This window comes from Populus alba, chromosome 1, assembly GCF_005239225.2.
Source record: "Populus alba chromosome 1, ASM523922v2, whole genome shotgun sequence".
Taxonomy (NCBI): domain Eukaryota; kingdom Viridiplantae; phylum Streptophyta; class Magnoliopsida; order Malpighiales; family Salicaceae; genus Populus; species Populus alba.
The window spans coordinates 30,118,557-30,133,957 of NC_133284.1; the positions used below are offsets into that span (position 1 = coordinate 30,118,557).

At 33.4% G+C, this 15,401-nt stretch overlaps 2 protein-coding genes and 1 long non-coding RNA gene across 3 annotated transcripts; 2 read left to right on the forward strand and 1 right to left on the reverse strand.

The window, feature by feature from the left end:
• Window positions 1-396: 396 nt before the first annotated feature.
• Window positions 397-4,369, reverse strand: LOC118032961 (zinc finger CCCH domain-containing protein 46). Its single transcript, XM_035037768.2, has 9 exons — window positions 2,962-4,369; window positions 2,620-2,805; window positions 2,352-2,531; window positions 2,154-2,251; window positions 1,804-2,073; window positions 1,557-1,710; window positions 1,229-1,399; window positions 1,057-1,141; window positions 397-933 (listed from the first exon to the last, which is right to left on the reverse strand). The coding sequence occupies exons 1-8, from the start codon at window positions 3,894-3,896 to the stop codon at window positions 1,108-1,110; spliced, it is 2,028 nt and encodes a 675-aa protein (XP_034893659.1). The 5' UTR covers window positions 3,897-4,369; the 3' UTR covers window positions 397-933; window positions 1,057-1,107.
• On the forward strand, window positions 4,254-5,910 carry LOC140954699 (uncharacterized). Its single transcript, XR_012168149.1, has 3 exons — window positions 4,254-4,386; window positions 4,699-4,779; window positions 5,753-5,910. It is a non-coding gene; the product is annotated as an uncharacterized lncRNA (long non-coding RNA).
• Window positions 5,911-11,037: 5,127 nt separating this feature from the next.
• On the forward strand, window positions 11,038-14,656 carry LOC118032953 (RNA-binding protein Y14). Its single transcript, XM_035037760.2, has 4 exons — window positions 11,038-11,446; window positions 12,148-12,284; window positions 13,248-13,399; window positions 14,251-14,656. Exons 1-4 carry the CDS (start codon window positions 11,164-11,166, stop codon window positions 14,294-14,296), a joined length of 618 nt encoding a protein of 205 aa, XP_034893651.1. The 5' UTR covers window positions 11,038-11,163; the 3' UTR covers window positions 14,297-14,656.
• The last annotated feature ends 745 nt before the right edge of the window (window positions 14,657-15,401 follow it).

Sequence of the window (15,401 nt, forward strand, 5' to 3'; positions counted from 1 at the left end):
AGCTCTCTTTCTCTTCCCATCAAGGATCTGCTCCTCAGTCCCAGTTCTCATCCCCCCCTGACAGTTTCCCCTCTCTTTGTTCGGGAAACAAGGTAAGACTGGTTGGACCGAAGGTGCAAGAAAAAATTTGTTTTTAATGGCTTGCTTGCTTGTGATAAATTTGGGTTTTTTTGTGAGATTGTTTGAATGTGACAAGGATATGAAAAATCAAACTGGGTATGGGAAAAAAATTGAGAGACAGCTTACCCAACAATGATGGATTGTTTGCGCAGCAAATACAAATACAGAGAAATTATTTTCTTCGGAACAGGCAACAAATAAACAATATCAAGGGTTTTTTTGTTATAATTCTTTCAACTGTTTTCGGACACAGAAAGGAGGAGAGGGGAAGATGTGTTTTATCAATAAAGGAAAGTGTTTTCCTTTTGACAAGGAAAGGAAAACACTTTCCTGCGGGTAAAAGCAATTTATTTGTTGACCGAAATTCACTTTACTTTGACTGACTTTCCAAATGGTTCCCAAACATGGGAAAATGAGGAAATTCAGTTTCCTTGAAACAAACAAACAAGGCATTAATTTCTATTTCTTTTCACCTCATACTAAAAGGAGGGTAAAACAAAATAAAGAAAAGCACTTGAATTACAAATAAGGGATTAACTACTGGACTTTTGTTTGCTCTGCAATGCAAGTGTTGAGTGGTCCCCCAGCACGTACATACCGCAGAGAGGGAGACCCCACTCCCTTGCAGTTCATCTGCTCCTTTATGTATGCTTTTATGTATTCGTTGTAAGTAGTGTGTGTTGATGACGATGGTGATCTTTGCTAAGATCTGGCCTACAGATCCTTTTCTTTGTCGTGGGTATAGTTTTTACTGTTTTTTGGCTAATACAAGCTAGAGGATTTCTTTTACTTCTGTATGTGCTTCCAATATGTCTGCAAAGGATTAAAAAAAAAGTCCATATATTATAACGGAATCCAATTAGACAGAAAGCTGTGAGATTGAATGGATTGTACATGCCTATAATTTTCACTACACTAATTTTGATGATCTCTCACCCTAAAAAATTGTCAAATCTCTCCACTGCTGGCCACGCTCACTTTTGCTCCCTATATGCCAATGGTTCCAGGCCCAGAAGACAACCTGAAAAGAGCGAAAAGAGCAGGTGTAATGATTAACCATCTTCCTTTGATAGAGGTCATAAAAGTGAGTGTGTTTTTATGTATTTACCTGGGCTTTTGGAGAGAACATGAGTTAAGAGAAGTCATGTTCAGAGAAGATGATGTTGTGCTTGTGGTATTTTCATCAGCCTCCACGGAAGCTGCGGAGAAGACAGTGAGGGGGTCACCAGCTGATTTCTTAGGAGAAGCAAAGAGATTGTCTGGGAGAATATGCTCCAAACTGCTCACATGATGCAACATAAAGTTATGGAACATAAAGGGGAGGGAAAAGTAATGGTGAATAGAATGAAAAAGAGATACTACAACGAAAAACAGAAAAATAAAGTAGAACATGTAAAAAAAATAACCAGAATCTAAGCGTAAATGTGCTTTCTTACTTTTCATGGAGATAGCTTTCTTCATTGTTGGACTTCTCCTCTTTATCTCTATGATTGCGATTGCCATCATTGTGATCGCAAGCTGGACTCCCTTCCTTGTCAGCATCTGAAAAAGCATTTTGAGCAACCGCGGCATCAGGGTTGCCATCATTACCTGCAGCAAGACAGTAGATGCTACCTTCATTGCCATCCAAAATCATGAGCCTAAATGTAAAAATTGACAACGATTGAGGATCGATTAACAAACCTCGAGGAACATCTTGATCAATGTCATCACCAGGAAAAGAGAGAGTTTGTTTGTTGGGACTGTGCAGGATAGTTGGTGAAGGCGGAGACCCAGTTATCAAACCATGAAGGTATCGATGTTGATGTTGATGATGATGACTGTTATTTTTCAAGTCTAGAAGTTGCAGATTCAATAGCCTTCTCCCTTGGAATTCAATAGCTTGCTGTAAATCAGCCTCTTCCTTTAATTTTCTGCTCAACATCTCTTGAGCACTGTATACCATTGTCGCTCCTATAGACCAGAAACAATCCTTCACTAAAAACCATTACAATTTTAGATTATAAAATGAAAATTATGGCTTGTTTAGTTACCAATATGGAGATCAAATGGCTCTCTGGAATTGAACCTGGATGGGTTAGGACAAGCTGAATACTCTTCCCTCTCAATCGGTTGCTGTTGATGATGCTTTCTAAAATGGTTAAATTAGGAACATAACTATCATTGACCGATCCGATACAAAGAAACTAATAAACGCAAATATTCTCAAGATGAATGGTATAAAACTATACTTGTCTGGGACTTTTCCCTTCTCCTTGTAAGGCTTAACAAGTACACGGGAATCACATACAAAATGCGGGTTCCCTTTTGCCAAAATAAGCCTCACTGTCTCTGCAAACACAAATGTAACAAATCCAAACATTCTTTTCTGCTGGTATGGGATCCTCACATCTTGCACGGGCCCGTAAATGCTTCAAAACCACACCAGCAAAGAAACTATTTTCGGCAAATTGTTCAAAATTCAAATTTTATTCATGGAAAAACGAGAAAAAAACTGACCTAAAATAATTTGAAACGTCTTCTTCTCTGAACGTACTATCAGCTGGGAATGTCAAATAGATCTGTCTTGAACTTGGGCTCGTTGCTCCTCCCAGTCCAATTTGCGAAAAATCATTCCTTCCAGGCCGGATTCTTCCAGACTTGTGAAGCTCATCCCCCATCATCAATGCAGCTACCGCAGCTGATCTAAAACAGCAAGTTGGAGCTACCACAATTAAAAAAATCAACTACCAAAAATCCCCCCACCCCTTTTCGAAAATAGCAAGTCGGAGATTATAGTAGCATTACAAGTAAAAACTGAAAAAGGTTTTCAAGCCTCGACTCCATGTGCAATGCATATACCTTTGGCTGTCATTTTGTTGCTGATGAAGGAAGTCCAAGCTTTTATTGTGAGATAAAAAATTAGATCCAGCCATGAACTGGGAGGCTGCTGCTAGCTTCTTTTGCTGGGCAGCAGCCTTTGACCTAAGTACTTGTAGACACTGTTCAAACTCGAAGAGTTCACCTGGTGAACCAACAATGGCAGCTGTATCAGCCGAATCTCCATGAACAAACCTGCAACCTGAACCATTTTTGCAAAACCCTCTCGAAAAATATAAGCAAGGCTTCCAACCAAACCCGGAGTTTGAATCTTCCGAACCAACACACGTGTCTGGTTCTGAAAAACTTCGCTTGTGCGAGCCGTTATCACCATATTCAGTTGGACTCGTGGCTAACTCCGCCCTTGGATCAAATAAACCATCTGTCTTTGAATCATTGAGAAAGGAAAAGCGATCCTGGAGTTCATATTCATCAACGAGATCACTGGCACTACTATTGTTATTGCTGTAAGGAAACGCATTAGATAACGAGACGGTGGACTGAAAAGGTGTTGAACTAGCATTAATACTACTGGCTCCATTAACAACATTGGCATAAGAGAGTGGCGAAGTGGAGTTGGGACTCGAAAAATGCCAAGAGTTTGTAGAGGGAGAAGAGGGGTTTGTGATGTCAAAGCCATTGTTGTTTGTGATTCTTGAAGAGGGGATGGACAAGGGACAGGGTCTAGAGGAAGGAATAAAAGGTGAAGAAGAGGTTTTGTTTGAGAGAAATCCCAGTTGGGTTTTGGCATAGAGAATGAGATTGTGCAGAAGTTTCTCTGGTCCAAAGGCAAAACGTATCATCTCTTTCTCTCCATAGTCTTGCAAGAGAAGGTAGCCCATGATTTTTGAGGCATTTTCAGGTTCCAAGTTTTGGATCCTTGAAAACACCATGTTAGCAGCTTCATAAGAATCCATGGCGATGGAAAACCCAAAATAATATCATACCACAAAAACTTCACCCTTCTGTAGCAGGAAAGTAGATATATAGGCTGAAGTGTTCGGGAAAGGGAGGGGGGGGTATTTAAAAATAATCAATTTTATTAGAAATTATTTTCCATGACGTTATATATAAAAAAAATAATTTAAATTTTAAGAGTTAATTTTCAAACAATCCACTTTTTAAAAGAAAAAACATTTTTCTGTGAACAAACGAGGGCAGCCGCAACATGTGGTTGTGCAAACGTGCAACAGCCCGGGGAGAGTGAACTCACCTGCACTCACTTTTCTCTCCGCCTCACTCTTTTCTTTTGGTGTTGGTTTTTGGGTTTCTCCCTCGCTCTCTGCTTTCTCGCCCTTCAATTTTTTAGGGTTTGTCTTTTACACAATGGAGCAAGAAGACAAGGCTTAGAGGTGGGACTCCGGGAGGGAAGATTCAGATCAGCCTCAAAAACAAGAAAGGATAGAGGTAACGCCACTGGCCTCTTCGGTAAACACGCCTAAACATTTCCCAATAAGGAATTAAATCTACACGTATTTTCATAATTTAAATTAGAAATTTGGATTTATATTTATATTTATATTTATATTTATATTTTTTATTCAAAGAACGAAGACTGGGAGAGGGAGAGCGACGGGTCTAAGATATCATAGAGATTAGAGAGTTTTAATGGGCTTCTAGGAGAAACATCATTTATAATAATGGATATTGTGCTAATTATTTTAGGAATAATGTTTTTATTTATGCTCGTGACTAATATCATCACCGCCATCATAGCAGCTATTATCATCACAGCCCCTTCAGAACCACCATCAACCCCGCAACCACTAGCCGCCGCCGCCAGCTAATGTTTTATTAGAGGTATAATTATCATTTTATCGATTTCTTATTATAAATATCCATCACAACCATCTTATTATAGTCATTTCATAAATATCTTCACTTTATCTTTACTTTTAACTTTATTACTGTTACATCATAATTCACTGTACATTAATATATTAAATACCGCAACTGCAATCATAACTACTCCTATGTGTTATAATGTGTTTGGCTTTGAGTTATAAATATGTTTTGGGATTGTAGTTGTTGTTATTTTTAAAAATAATTTTTATTTTAAAATATTTTAAAAATTATTTTTTTTATTTTTTTTTAAAAAAAATTATTTTTTTTGCATTATTGGTGTGTCAAAAGGTCATCTAAGATTCTGCATTTTGCACGGTTTACTTTTTTTCAAAAGGTCACATGCATTATTATGAAATTTCATTTTATTGATTTTATTTTGAATAAACAATTTAGAACTGTTTGATGATGTTTTTGCAAAGAGACAAAAGTGCGGCAACTAGTTTTGTCTGGTCTCCGTGTTCGCTAGGACACGCGCCTGAAACGGAGCATGTGACTACTAGTCCCATGGCGTTTCGAAAGAGTGCACGTTCACTTGCTTTCACTCTGACACAACTTCCCCCGCCCCCTCCCGTAACGCGCGATGAAGAATTTGTAGTCACTTCCATGCATTTACTCCTGTAGATGCTTCCATGTCTCAACACTAGTCGTGCAATTCACATGTTTTGCATTACGTACTCCAGTTTGGTATTCCGTTCCTGGTCCAAAACATGACTAGACCATATTTAATTTTTTTAAAAATAATAATAATATTTTTTTATATTTTTAGGTGGTTTGGACTTGTTAATTATTTTAAAAAATAAAAAAAAAATTATTTTAAAAAATAATCATTAACATACTTTTAGATGGTAACAATGTTGATGTACATGAGTCCTAGCTTTAGCAGGTTTTCCAAAATAATGTCTAAGAATGCTGACAATTATGTCAACAGTGGGATAAATCGACAGCGCAGATTTGTGCAGCTATAGGTTCGTCAAAAAAAAATCAGAAGTGTAAATTGTTGACGAACATGGACTGAACGATGGAATATCCAGGCCAGGTAGGAAAACTCATCAAGGAGATAGGCTGACGAGAACTGGGAGCTGTCGCGAAATTTCAGCAGCGCAGATATTAGTACCTGCATGCAAATGTGAATTCAATAGCGCGCAACAATTTGTGCAAGTCAAGGGTTCGACTTGGCATGATCTAAAACTTGGACGAATGACTGTCCAAAGCATACAAGTGACTCAACAGCTGACGCAGCAAGAACTAGCAGTTGGGGCTGCCAGGTGGGCATGTAGAACGTGGGTGAGTGGGAGTTGTGGACTTCCTAGATCATGGTATCGTGGAATCATAGGCATTAATTGTCCACCTACTTGCTGGAAAATAAGGCCACTAAGATCATGGAGATCGTAGAAAAGAAAGTGCCACAATATGTCCTAAAAATAAGGATCATGGATGTGCCATGCAGCTCACTTACTTGGCTATAAATAGTTGTTGCAACTCTTGTTTGTAGGTAGGAAATAACATGTGTAAGTTTGGCTGTGTAGCATGCAATTTCTGAACATAGCACATATACTCATTGTGTAATCATTTGTTGATGAGATAAATAAAGGTTGAGGGTTCTTCTTATATTCTCGGTGCGCTTTGCTTTGTAACGTGCAATTTACATGTGCATTCTGCTTGTCTTTTAGCTTGGGAAAGTGGGAACCTCTTGGGTGAGGAGAAACACTTAGTTACTTAGGCAAGCACAAAGTGAGATTGGCGAGGAAATGCTGAGTTTAGTGAGGAACTAGGTTGTGCCGCAGGATTTATTTGCGAAGCAAAAAATTACTCCGTGACACCATGATATTATACTATATAGCATCACTTAGGCTTCATGAATGAACTGTGTTCGAATGCAATAAGGGAGAGGAAGCGAGGGGAAAGAATGGTTGAGCTTATATGAAGTATAAATGAGTGGGTTTTTGGGTTTTGTATGATTAAATAGTCGATCGATTCTGGATTTTTTATAAATTAAATGATTAATTGCCCTGCTATTCTTAGCTTTATATATATATATATATATATTAAGGTGCTTGAATTTTTTTATTTTGTATTTTTTTTTGTTTTAATTATGTTATATTGTTATTTAGTATTTAACTGGAGTTATTAATATATAATTAATTAAAAAAATACTTGTAATTTTATAGTTTTATTATCCAAATTTATATTATATTTTTTATATTATATATAAAAAATATTTTTAACAACCTTAATATTACCCATCATTTCACGTGTATCGTTCAATTGTCTTTAAAATCATATACGGTATATGATTGACTAATTTACTGTAAGTAATCTCAACAAAGTCGACTTAAGCTGGTGATTGATTAGGCAAGGGTACAAAACCTTTATTTAATATTTTTTTAATAATAAATAAATTATATTTTATTAAATTAAAATTATTTTTACTTAACAAAAAGTCACAAATATAAAATAAAAATTATCCAAAACTCTACTTGTCAAGCAAGTGCGCATATATATATATATATATATATATAAAGTTATTTATAATTTTATCCCATACCCTCCACTCACCTTAAATGTACTTTGAATATCCAACATGCAAATGATCAGATTTCACAATTACTGCTTTGAACTTCGAGAGCGTGAAATTAGCGGTCGGTTGTGGAGCCCACTAATTAACACGTGTAGTTTAATTGTATTCTTATTTTTATATCAAACGTTGTCGATCATGAATTAGACAGGCGCTATCCATTAGGTGTTTTCTATAAAAAAAAAATTTTTTTAAATAACACATGTATCAGGGGTGGAGCAAAAACAAAAAAAAAATAGAAGGAGCCAAATTATAAATTAGGAGGTCAAGAAAAAATTTCAGATATTTTTATTAAAATTATAAATATTTATAAAAGAGGGGCATTTACTTATAAGGATCGGGGTCGCTGCCAGCCCCTCCTCCTTCCACCCCTGCATGTAATGAATTGAAAAATTATTAAGATAAAAGAGAAGGAGTCCAGATAAAATTAAGAGAAAATGAAATTTAGTGAAAGAAAATGGGATTTTAAAAAAAAATTAGCATATTAAATATAAAAATTTAGCAAAAAAATATTATTTCAAAAGAATTTAATAAAATAACACAATTTAACCATGTCACCCTTTAAAACAACAATATTTATTATTTAATAAATATCGTGCCTTTGAAGCGCAACAAAATTAAAATCCAATCTTCAACCTTAATATTTCAATCTTCAAACCATTTTTTACAAGGTAAAAATCCAATATTCTATTTTAACCAGTCGACTGGTCGAATTCAATTATATTAACCAATCGATTATTTCAAATAAAAACCATGATTTTATGAAGTTTTTATTCCAAATATGTTTCACAAGTCAAAACTGTATTTGTCTAACTTGCAAACTAAAAAACAAACTCCAATTAAAATCTAAAAAAATTATTATTCACACAGTAGGAGATGATTATGAGCAGTTAGATATAAATATTTATTGACTAAACGGGGATCTACTACAAATAGATTTCATGGATGACATAACAAATATTTTTATAAATCATCGAAAGAGGTCTAAGTTCAATAGAATATTTGATTGCGCCAAACTATAATAACAGCTCAAAATGATCATAACTTCTGACATGATCATTGTATTGCGCCCGAATTTTTATAGGACTTTCTGAAGACTGTTTTTCCTATAATAATCACTGCATCGCTGTGTGGATTGTCAAGTATCTACATATAAAAAATCTCATCGAGCTCCCCTAATTTTAATAATTTTGAGATTTTTTTATTATGTTTAGAATTAATTGAGCAGTTTCACTGATTATTATGAATCATTGACCGGTTGAGCCATGTAATTAGAGTCTTAATTATTTATGCTTTAAAAACATAATATTTATTAAATGTTGATATTTTAAAACATGACATGGTTCAACTATGTTATTTAGCCCAAACAATTTTGCTTCAATGTTAAATCATCAATATTTTGTGTGCTAATTGTCTGATTTGTCCAAGAAAATGAATAAAGAAAAAAGAAAAACTGATATCGAAAAGATGGGCAGCGTATGTTACAAAAGACCCGATTTTCAAGAAATAAATAAATAGATTAACCACCGCAAAAACCATGTGGAAGAGGAAGACAAAAACATATCATACAAGGAATCGGGGTGGATGGCACGAGCAAAATTCCTTGTGTGGGGACCCCGCGAGCACGTGCCATCCAGTCAACGTCTTTTTTGCACTGGGCTCGGGGTCTCCTGCGTTTGTCCTTGGGGGCATTATTGCCACTAGCCCACTTGCTATATATATATATATATATATATATATATATATATATATATATATATATATATTGGTGATTTCATAACAATTCAATCTGGGCTGTCTTTGCCAAGTGGGTCCATATCTACATCCAAGTAGGATTTGAAAGCGGCCCAACACATGGGATGGGTGGATTTAAATTGAAATTTTGAAAGCATTAAAAAATGGCCCAGCCCATGGGATAGGTGGGTTCAAACTGGATACTTCCCTTTTCTGTTTGTGGAGGCAAAAAAAGAAAAAAAAAAAACTCTTTCCTTTCGAATATAATGGAAAACAATTTAAAACGGGCATATATCTAAAATCTGAAAACAGAAGTGGAGCACAGCCTGCACACATTCTTATAATTCTAAGATTATATGTATTGATCGCTATTTATAACTTCAAATATCACTAATTTGAAGATTTCAAGAGAATACAATACTTCATAATATATATACACACAAACAAGTGCTCATCACTATATTTTCATTTCATTTAAAATTATAATGATGGTTGTTTTTTTAAATTATTTTTTTATTAAAAATATATTAAAATATTATTGCCTCACAAAATAAAATCCCACTAGATAAGCGGAATTGATTAAGAGCATGCTATAAATTATTGTATATATATTTTTTTAAAAAATATTTTTTATTTATAAATATATTAAAATAAGATTTTTATATTTTTAAAAATTTATTTTTAATACTAGTATATTAAAACCAAGAAAAAAACAAAATAAATAATATTTTAGAGCTATTTTTTTTTCAAAACATGGTCCAACTACATAGACAAATGCCGCCTAAAATTAGCAATCATTCACTTGGTGTCATTATTTTGCTTAGACCTTATTTATTTGCTGGAAAATAGTTTTTTTAATTGATTTTTATAAAAAATAAATTTTTAAAAAGTAAATTATTTTTTTGATGTTTGATAATTTCATGAAAAAATAACCTATTAATTTTATTAAAAGAACATAAACTAAATATGATAAATAAAAAAAAATGAAGAATGATAAAATTAAAATAATCTAATTTCATAATTTATTTTAAATAAAATAAATAGTAATATAAATAATGAAAACATATATAGCACATAAAAAAATTGATATAAAGATCAAATACGATAGATAAAAATATATCAAATTAAAAAATAATAAGAGAAAAATAAATAATAATAAAAAAAATAGTTACTAAAACTGATATAAAAATCAATTTATAAGAAATGAAATTAGAAAAAAAAACAAAAAACATCACAATAAAAAATTTAAGGACTAAATTTGCTATAATCAATAAATAATAAGGTATTTTTGATTTTTTTGTAACTTTAAAAAGTGTCATAGATTCAAAATAAAAAAATAAAAATAAAATACTTTTTTATAAACAAAACCAAATTTTTCTTTATCTAAAAATAATTTTTTATTAATTAAATTTTCTAACATTAATTAAACACTAAAAAAATTAAAAAATAATTTTCAAGAAATCAAATCTCCATTAAATAAACACTCTTATAATTTAACAAAAATAAAATTAGATCTTTTAATTTTAAATATTATTATTTTGTCCCTATATTTTTATTTTAAAAAAAGGAAAGTGGAACCTGTGGATTATTTTTTCCAAAGTTATCTCGCCAAGAAAGTTTAATTAAAAAAGCGTCTCCTAAGAAAAATTCCAACTTAACGATTTTTCTACGAAAAATTGTTCGAGTCATTTTTGTTCAATTTCAACTCAGCCCATCACTTGGTTTTATTTATATTTATTACCTGATTTGCTTAGCCTAGTAATTTTAGTTTTCTAGGTATTTGAATCCATTATCTACAGAAAAAGAAAGATGACAACCTAAGGACTAATAAATAAACTATGCTAAACTATAAGGTTTTAAATTATAATTCTCAATCGATAAACGGCGCCCTTTATTGATAAGAAAGGAACACCCAAACCCTTAATAAAATACCCTAACACCAACAAAGGAAAGAAATATTCACAGAATTGTAGTGAAAACAGAGCAAACCACCCGTCACGATTTCCTGAGAGATAAACCACTCGATAATAATGGCAAACACGGAGGCCGAAGCGGTGGATTTTGAGCCAGAGGAAGATGATTTGATGGACGAAGACGGTGCCGCCGACGCCGACGCCTCCTCCTCACCTCGTGCTCCACTCCCCAAGTTAAAGTCAGCTATTACAGGAGGCAGCACGTCTTCTTCACTCTCCGCTCCTAAAAAGACTAAAGGCCGTGGGTTTAGAGAAGAGGTTGATGCTGAGAGACAGAGCCGCCTCTCCGGTCGTGGATTTGATTCCCTCGGTTCTGATGGTGGGCCTGGCCCCCAGCGATGTCAGTGAAATTTAAACCCTAGATACTCTTTGCTTGTTGTTTAAATTCTAGGTTTTCAGAATTATTCGCTATTTTGTTTTTGAAAAAGTAGGGTTTTGAATGGTTTTAGTGAATTTTGAGGTGGTTAATTGTAAATTGATGTGCTTGCTCATGTTTTTTTTTTCCTGGTTATTATTTAATTTTCGGGTTGATTGTTCTGTTTTTGTTTGTACATGTGATGCAATCAAACAAAAAAGGAAAAATTGTGAAACCCCCACTCTCAATTTTGTTTGGAATAACAGGAATATGACATTGAGAGTAATTAACCCTATGGATTGCTTGATGAGGATGCCTTGGAGTTATCCACTTGCATCTACTAATAAGCTAGCTCTAAAATAGGTTGAAAACATTCCACAGTGTGCTAAGAATGTTGTCCCTCCTTGGGGATTCTCCTAAACTAATATTATTATTTTTTAATTTTATTGTTGGAGTAGTAATTTATAAGATCCGTCTCCATTACTATTTAAATAACTGTATCCTTTTATTCTTAATCATTCCATAGAGCAATTTGTGAATAATTCTGATGCTTTGAAGGTTCTGATTGTGTGATCAGATAATGTTTTGTTGTTGCTAGCTGATATCTCTTGTCATTTGTTTAAAAAAGTAGTTTTCCTTTTGTTCTGAAACTTGAGATGGATGATAATTGTTCCATATATTTACAGCTGTTGAAGGATGGATAATTTTGGTGAGTGGAGTGCATGAGGAAGCACAAGATGATCATCTGCAAGAAGCTTTCGGTGAATTTGGGGAAATAAAAAATTTGCATTTGAATCTTGATCGCCGCACTGGTTTTGTTAAGGTAAGAAAAAAATTTCCTCTTCTTTTGAATCTTATTTCCAGTTGTTTTGTCTTTTGTTATGTTGGGTGTCCATATTAGTGAAAAACCACTGTTAAATTGAGTTCAAAACGAAGATCAATTTTACTTCAAGTTCCTCTGCCTTGCTGAATTTTGGTTTGGAGCATTTGTTCTGAACCATTTCACATTTCAATTGGAACCCAAATCAGAACAAATCTGATCGATTCAAGATTAGCACAAAGCAATCTCACTGGACCAGCTGCTCCTTGCACAAAAGCGTGTATGGTGCTGAGCTTTTTGGCGAGGAACTGAGACAATGGCGGTTTTGATGATTTTTTACTACATCTTGCTGTTTTAACTCATGGTTCATCTTGTGAGTGGACTTTATTAAATATAATTGCTCACAGAGTAGAGAAGCTGAGTGCTGCTGTTTAGGATTCTGGGTGGAATTGGTTGCTCTGCTGTTGTGTTGGATATGATAGCTGTGCATGTGTCCACATGTTGGTTGCGTAATTTTGTTGTGAAGGAAATTAGTAACTTATTAATTCCAAGTTTCTAAATGCAGCTGATGTTTAATGAAATAATGTGAAGGTCAAAGTTTAGCCAGAACTAGTTTCTGTGCTAAGGAAATTCTGCTTCATTGTGGTAGTCAATTTCAATATTTGTAAAATACATGCATTCCACCTAGGATAAAGGATCGTAACATTCAACATATATGGAGTGACATGTAATTATGTTTGGTAAATAGCATGTTATTGATTCAATTGGATTTGATGTGTGGTCAAATTCAGTGCTATATTATTTTTCTGTCTTCCTTCCTCACAAAATTTCATTTCTTGATTACTGAGATGATTTCATGCTGTTATATTGGTCATGAAAATTGACAATAACATTGGCCTGTTGTCTTTGTTGAAAAATTCTGAAACAAATATTCTTTCATTAAGTTGACACATTTTTTTTTGCAAGGGCTACGCGCTGATAGAATATGAGAAGTTTGAGCAAGCAGAGAATGCAATAGCTTCAATGAATGGGGGAACATTGCTCGAACAGATTATCTATGTTGATTGGGCCTTCAGCAATGGCCCCAGCAATTGGGCCTCCAGAAGAAAGAACATGAGGTCTGTCTCTATGCCCTGTACTTTTTTAAGCTGAAAATTACTGGAGATGATATATTATTAGAGAGAGAAGATGTCATTGAAATTAAATGTCTCTCCTGAAATGATCAATGTTTCTCTGAATTTCAAAAAAATTACAATATCTGGGATCTTTTAGCTCTGTAAATTGCATGTTGAAGTTTTAAATTATGTCCCAACCTGCCTGTAGTCTAAAAAGGAAAAAACAATGGCTGGTAATGATAGATTTCTAGGAGTTGTATTACCAGACTGTACCCAAACCTGGTCAAATTCAAGGTGCCATTATATTTAGTGAATGAAAGCCAAACATAGTGCTCTTCAGTTGGAGCAAACTTTTATTGAGTGATCTTAGATAACATGGTGGAATTCACACTGCTTCTAATGACATTGCGTCAAGCTCAGACTGGGCAAATTGAAAATGGAAGAGTTGGCTTTGATGTGGATTGTCTTATGAAATAGTCCAGGCATTTTTAAGAGGCTATAAGCTTCAGCTTGTATCTTCCTGTTATTATTTCTTGTGACTCTTTTGATCAGTTTAATTGAGAATTGGGGTTACAGTGAGTACTGGACATGATTTGAGCACAACTTCACAATACCTGCCTATGCATAATTTTGTGGCATGTCTATTTGGAAAGGAACTCGCCATTACCAATACATGACTCCCAGACCAACTAAAAATATATGATAGTATCTTCCTGAGGCTAGATCATGATGCTGTCCTCTCTGACTGTATATGAGTCGCTTCAAATCTTGAGATAGATCTGGTCTGGCTTATTTGATATTTCTCTAGTTGTGTCAGCTGGGAGTATAACTTGTTGCCCTTGAAATTTTTGCAGACCTGAACGAACGAATCGCTCAAGGAGTCCTAGGAGGAGATATTAATGGGTTGTGATTTCCATTATGAAGGTGTATGAGTTTTCATTGAGGTGTTTGATACGTAATTATGATTGAAGTTCGTGGTTGGTTCTTGTCTTCAATGGGTTTACGAAATGGTCACAAGTTTTTTCTGTGTTGTTGAATGGTGCGTGGGCTCTGATTAACGCTAACTTTTAAGCTTAGTAATCTGTGTATTTGGCGCTGATTTGTACTAATCTTTGAGTTTAGTAATCTGGTTTATTTGGTCACTTGAGATATGTATTTTTATTTTCCGGTACCGAAAGATTTTAGGGGGCGCAAAAAGTTCAATGTAGAACTTTTCTCATGTGAGGCTATTTTAGTTATTTTATCCGGCTTTTAAATTCATAGATTTTTTGCACGGCATCTTGCCCGAATTTGAATACTGATTGGGTTCCAGATATCAAGTGGTGTTTAGATCTTGGCAAGGAAGGCCAGCATTCCTCTTCTTTTTGGGAGTTAGAGAAGCAGAATGGACCTGCTTTCCTGGAGAGGAATGCCAACATTCGTACGAGCTAAATCATTAGCATTTTTCAATTTTTTGGTACATGTAGGCCTCCTTTGGAAACCATTTTTTAAATTTTCTTATTTGTTTGTCTATCCTTAAAATAATTAATTAATAAAAATTATTTTTTAACAAAAAAAAAATCTAACTTTATTTTCAGTAAATTATCTCTTTATAGAATTTATGGAAAATTTAAAAATATTTTATTATTTATTGATTATATTAAATTTAATTTTTAATTTTTTTAATATTTTATATTTTATTTTAAAATTGGTTTTTATTTTATTTCTATTTAATTTTATTTTTATATTAATTTTGATTCTTATTTTTTTTGTTTTTTTTCTCTTATTATTTTTTTAAATAAAATTTTTAATTTATTGTATATGGTTTTTATTTTTTTTATTGTAATTTATTTTTTATTTGAAATCATTTATGAAATTATAATTCTTTTAATTTATTATCTTTTAATTTTTTTATTTGTCAAATTTAATTTTTATTATTTTAATTTTTATTTATTTTATTTAAATAAATTTATAAAATTTGTTTTATTTTAAATTTTAATCTTTAATTTTTTTATTTATAAGATTT